The sequence below is a fragment of the Arachis ipaensis genome, chromosome B10, assembly GCF_000816755.2.
Source record: "Arachis ipaensis cultivar K30076 chromosome B10, Araip1.1, whole genome shotgun sequence".
In the NCBI taxonomy this organism is placed as follows: domain Eukaryota; kingdom Viridiplantae; phylum Streptophyta; class Magnoliopsida; order Fabales; family Fabaceae; genus Arachis; species Arachis ipaensis.
The window spans coordinates 107493005-107498295 of record NC_029794.2 but is presented as its reverse complement, the minus strand read 5'-3'; the positions used below and the strand labels follow the sequence as shown (position 1 = coordinate 107498295).

At 36.3% G+C, this 5291-nt stretch overlaps 2 protein-coding genes across 7 annotated transcripts in view; one reads left to right on the top strand and one right to left on the bottom strand.

Annotated features, from left to right (window-relative positions):
• Positions 1916-3706, top strand: LOC107623540 (NAD(P)H-quinone oxidoreductase subunit O, chloroplastic). Of its 6 annotated transcripts, XR_001616497.2 has the most exons (7): positions 2332-2611; positions 2712-2767; positions 2886-2951; positions 3026-3067; positions 3198-3257; positions 3439-3549; positions 3598-3706. XR_001616497.2 is itself a non-coding variant. In XM_016325860.2 (6 exons), the coding sequence occupies exons 1-6, from the start codon at positions 2386-2388 to the stop codon at positions 3466-3468; spliced, it is 480 nt and encodes a 159-aa protein (XP_016181346.1). In that variant the 5' UTR covers positions 2333-2385; the 3' UTR covers positions 3469-3699. The 6 variants fall into 6 exon arrangements, 1 of the variants encoding a protein (XP_016181346.1); XR_001616496.2 differs by adding an exon at positions 1916-2089 and having other exon boundaries at positions 2507-2611; positions 3026-3257; positions 3439-3657; XR_001616495.2 differs by having other exon boundaries at positions 2331-2611; positions 3026-3257.
• Positions 3447-5291, bottom strand: part of LOC107620971 (protein artemis) — a 2709-nt gene continuing 864 nt past the window's right edge. The window contains 2 exon segments of the mRNA XM_021113343.1: positions 3447-5289; position 5291. The exon segment at position 5291 is cut by the window's right edge and continues 231 nt beyond it. Coding sequence (XP_020969002.1) covers positions 3945-5289; position 5291 — 1346 coding nt within the window. The 3' untranslated portion in view covers positions 3447-3944.

Sequence of the window (5291 nt, the reverse complement as noted above, 5' to 3'; positions counted from 1 at the left end):
TACCTTATACTATGTACATATGCATCTGGAGTTAATACTCAATTTGGTCTTTGAAATTTTACACGAGTGTCAATTTAGTCTCTAAAATTTCAATTGCCTCTATTTAGTTCTCAAATTTTGCAAACGTAACTCTTGTTAGTCCTTGAACAATTTTCAATGTATAAATGTTAACGGAACACTGGTATGGACAGTCAGATGCCATACTGGATTCTGTAAAATAATGTTATTTTACTTGATACTCAAATAGTCCAAAAATAACATTGTAAATGGTGTTTATTAAAACTTTTTCTCCCAAAACAAGTGATGCGACATTGTTTTTTGGCTATTTGAGCGCCAAAACAAAAAAAAAAAGTGTCATTTTATAATTCTAGCATAGCATCTGATTGTCTATGTAAGTGCTTCATTAATGTTTGTGTGTCGAAAATTATCTCAAAGACTAGTGTGAGTCACGTTTATAAAATTTAAAGACTAAATATAGACAATTAAATTTTCAAGGACTAAATTAAAACTCACATACAAGTTCAAAGACCAAATTGAGTTTTTGAATGTAAACCTTTCTCTCTTGACACATTTTATAAAGGTTTAATTACTCAACCGTTCTCTATAATTTCACCGAATTTTCAGTTAGCATTCTATATTTTTTTTTTTCAATTGTATCCTTATACCGTATTAAATTTTGTAATTAAATCCTTATTAACAGTAAATGTTAAAATATGTTTATGTGTAGTATAAATTATCAATTTACTCATACTCTTCATATATGATAACCATCTTTTTGGACAAGATTCACTTCCCCTATCCTCTACTTTCTCTACCAACAAGCTCTCCTGTTCTTTCTCACCATATATGAAGCAAAATTTTTTTTATAATTAACATAAATCCAAAGCTAGAATTTTTGCCTAATCAAATTTTAGCATCATCGAAAATAAGATTTTTGCCATAGCATAATCAGTTAATTATAAGCAGAACACATAATCAAAACTCATAATAAGAATTTGTTAGCACAACTAAATTTTTTTTAGTATGATTAGTAACTAGAAATAGAACCACTTCGGGAGCAGAAGCAGAAGCAAAACCAGAATCAAGCGAAGTAGAAACAGAACGCATAGAAGCAAAAACAGAATGCACTAGAAGTAAGGAGAACCAGTCCAGAACCCAAAGGCAACAAGCAACGGAGAACGGAGGTTGAATCTCTCTCTCTCTCTCTCTCTCTCTCTCTCTCTCTCTCTCTCTCTCTCTGTGCGACGACCATGGCACCAACGGAGAACAATCGGCGAAGCTAGAGGTGAGGCAATTTGAACGCGAGGCAAGAAAAATTGGATGCCACGTAGGAGGCAGCGATGAGCTGGAGGCAAGGCGATTTGAATGCGAGGTGAGAGGAATTGGATGCGAGGTAAAGGAAGCAGTAGCGAGCTAGAGCGAGACGAGAGAAGCTAGACGCGAGGTAAATGAGGATGGAAAAGAGCAAGATGCTGGAGGCGAGAAGGAAAAAGGATTTATTGAGGATATTTTTGGAATTTAAAAAGTAAAGAGTATCGTCATTGAGGTTTTTTAGCTTTATGTATAGTATATTTGATTTGGTTAACAGAATATTTCGTTAATTTTAACACTTTTATTATAATAGAGACTTAATTACACAATTTAATATATTATAAGAATTCACTTGAAAAAAATATAAAAACTTAATTAAAAATTTGATAAAATTATAAAAATAAAAAAGAATTAAACATTTTATTATAAATGGATATATTAAAATTCACCTACTACTAGAAGCAAGCATGAACAGAGGGTGAGTTGAAAATTCTCTTGTCTGGTCAAAAAGTCAAAATAATTCATAAATGGACACATGGCGTGTTGTGATTTGTTTCATTTGCCACGTCACGAATGGTGCCCTTTGTTAGGCTTTTCTCTTATCTCTTGCATGTAATGTGAGACACATGGGCACACCTTGTACCTTGTCTCTCTGAGATGATGATGGCGTTCTCTCTCTGCCACACCTCTTCTTTCTTCATCGTTCACCGCTTCCCACAACAAACTTTGATAAGAACAAGACGAATTCATTTCCAATTGATTCGTGCAGTGCAATCAGGGGAAAAAACTTAATTAAAAATTTGATAAAATTATAAAAATAAAAAAGAATTAAACATTTTATTATAAATGGATATATTAAAATTCACCTACTACTAGAAGCAAGCATGAACAGAGGGTGAGTTGAAAATTCTCTTGTCTGGTCAAAAAGTCAAAATAATTCATAAATGGACACATGGCGTGTTGTGATTTGTTTCATTTGCCACGTCACGAATGGTGCCCTTTGTTAGGCTTTTCTCTTATCTCTTGCATGTAATGTGAGACACATGGGCACACCTTGTACCTTGTCTCTCTGAGATGATGATGGCGTTCTCTCTCTGCCACACCTCTTCTTTCTTCATCGTTCACCGCTTCCCACAACAAACTTTGATAAGAACAAGACGAATTCATTTCCAATTGATTCGTGCAGTGCAATCAGGGGAATCAGAAACTGAAAAGTCTGCACAGAAAAAGACTGAAGAATCACCATCTTCAACTGCTGCTGCTTCTCCTCCTCCTAGACCAAAGAAACCCGTCTATTCTAGTAAGCCAAACAAAACAACCCATTCAACAAGTTTTTTCTTTATTCTTTTTCTAAAGCTCTGTTTTGCCATTGATGTTCATTTTATCTTTGCTGTGGCCAGTGAAGAAGGGCCAGATTGTGAGAGTGGACAAAGAAAAATATCTCAACAGCATCAATGTAAGAACCTCAACCATTTTGTTGTCCCTTTCTCCCATGTTTTTGGCTCGAGTTATAATGATTTATTTCCTTTGTTTTTTTAACTGATGAACATTGAGATTTGAGACTGGTGTTTCAGTATCTTTCTGTTGGGCATCCGCCATACTACAAAGGATTGGATTACATCTATGAAGACCGTGGGGAGGTGCGTAATAAACAGCAGAATGGTCAAATTTTGTTTTATTTAGGTGAATCTAACTGAAGAGGGGTGTGTTGTAGGTCCTGGATATGCGTATATTTGAAACAGGGGAGTATGCACTTGTAAGTGATCCTATATCAAACTCATTCTTACCCTTGTTAGTTTGTTTACATGAAATACAGAAGAAAGAAAAGAATAGAGAAATTGCAATACACAACGGAACTGATGAGAACTCCTAGTTAAAATTGACAGATTGCATGGGTAGGAATCCCCACTGCCCCGGCTTGGCTTCCAACAGACATGCTTATCAAGGTAAGGTTTTAATTGCTTCATGATGTTCTACTTCTTCGTAGATGATGACTTGCATCCCTGGTTTGGTATTCACTGTAAATCATAAATTCGCCATCTCTTTATATTGATATACGCTGCTTTTTACTTTTCATTTTAGCTACTTTCTAGATGACAAACTTAACCCACTCTTTTTCTCCTGCAGTCAGAGAAGCTCAATTATGAGAGGCTATGATCTGCAGTTTGGTACAGATATATGCTAAATATTTAGATCAGTAAAATTTCATTTTCCGGTGTTGTAAGAAAGTATGATTAAAGAAGCCTGGCTTGAAATACCAAATGAATTCTGTCTCATCTATAGTCTAGATTCAACATTTCAAAAGATCCAGAAGTTTTTGGAGATCACCATCGCTGATTCATTGTATATGTGCCTCGTTATAATTAATAAATAAAGGTTATAGACTTATAGTATAGCTCTGATGCACAGCAATAGAAATCATCAGAAAATGGAACAGAAATGGAAACCAATATCTTCATTTGCAAATGTAGGTATAGAAGCAGTATACCAATGTTCGTAAATTCAAATACAGAAAAAACACTGTCATCTACCAATATGGAAAAGTTTATTGGCAAACCATAGTTAAAAGAATAGCTCAGTGCATTGGCATCTATCAATATGGAAATTGGCAAACCATAGTTAAAAGAATAAAACTAAAAAATTCCTCTCTTGGCACGTTTATTGGAATTCATAAGTTTCACCAATGATGGAAGAGGTTCAGGCACGGGAACATTCATACGCCTGTACAACTTTCTTACACTATCACTCATGCCTGAAGGTCTAATATTTAAATAAGAGCGACTATTATTAACTCTTATTTCCTGAACCTCAGATTGCTGATCCTCAGATTGCTGATACTTAACTTGATGTAAATCTATTATTTCCTGAACCTCAGATTCCTGATCATCAGATTGCTGATACTTAACTTGATGCAAATCTATTATTTCCTGAACCTCAGATTCCTGATCCCCAGATTGCTGATACTTAACTTGATGTAAATCTATTATTTCCTGAACCTCAGATTCCTGATCATCAGATTGCTGATACTTAACTTGATGTAAATCTCTTATTTCCTGATCCTCAGATGGCTTATACTTAACTTGACGTAAATCTTTTCTTTCCGGTGATCTCTCCAATTTCGCCTCAGCATCCTTCCCGCCATCCAGGACTTCTTTTCCTGCATTGCTTGAAATTGCTTGCGTGGGGACATTAGTAGGTAAGCTATTACACCCTACCCGTGAAAAGCTCGAATCTTGAAGACTCAGCCTTGCTCTTCCAAATAACGTGACAGGCAATTTTTGAGCAGGAAGAGACACAAGTTTTATAGTGTCTGTGCGCTGTTTCACTGGTGATTCAATTCGAGCAAAAGGCTGAGGTGTCTCTTCAACCACCGGAGAACAGCTCACAGATTTCATGAATGCATCAGCATCATCAGAAGCTTCCACATTTATATCAAGAAGCTTCCATATGGAGCTACTGAGAGCAGCTTTAGACTTAAAACAGTGTTTCTTGACATAATCCAGCTCCATAGCCCTACAGGTGGGAGTTGTCGAAACAACCCATTTAGGTGCAAGAAGTTGTAGTGCCCATTCCAATTCTTCCTTGGACGAGTGCATTGAATAGCAGACATGCCAAACACCAAACTGATCAACAACTGCTTCGCTAATCCTCCTTTTCCTAGCATTTTCAATGTCAGAGAACCCTTCTTCAATGGCATACCACTGCGAAGAAGGGCGGACAAATAGTGGTTCAGGCTGAGGAGCAGCCTTGGCCTCTAACAGCTTTGCTTTAGCTCTCTCATACAGCCCCGGGGATCCATCGAACAAATGGAAACGACACAATCGATCTTCACACAGTATTTCAGGCGCAGTAAGTTCTAAATTCTTGAAACAATCCGGATTTTCAGCTCTATCAACATAAATCTTGCTTCCAAATGTTTTGGAAACACTAAGAAGTATCTCTTCCTGACCAAGCATGTCACATATCAAATACACCGTCAA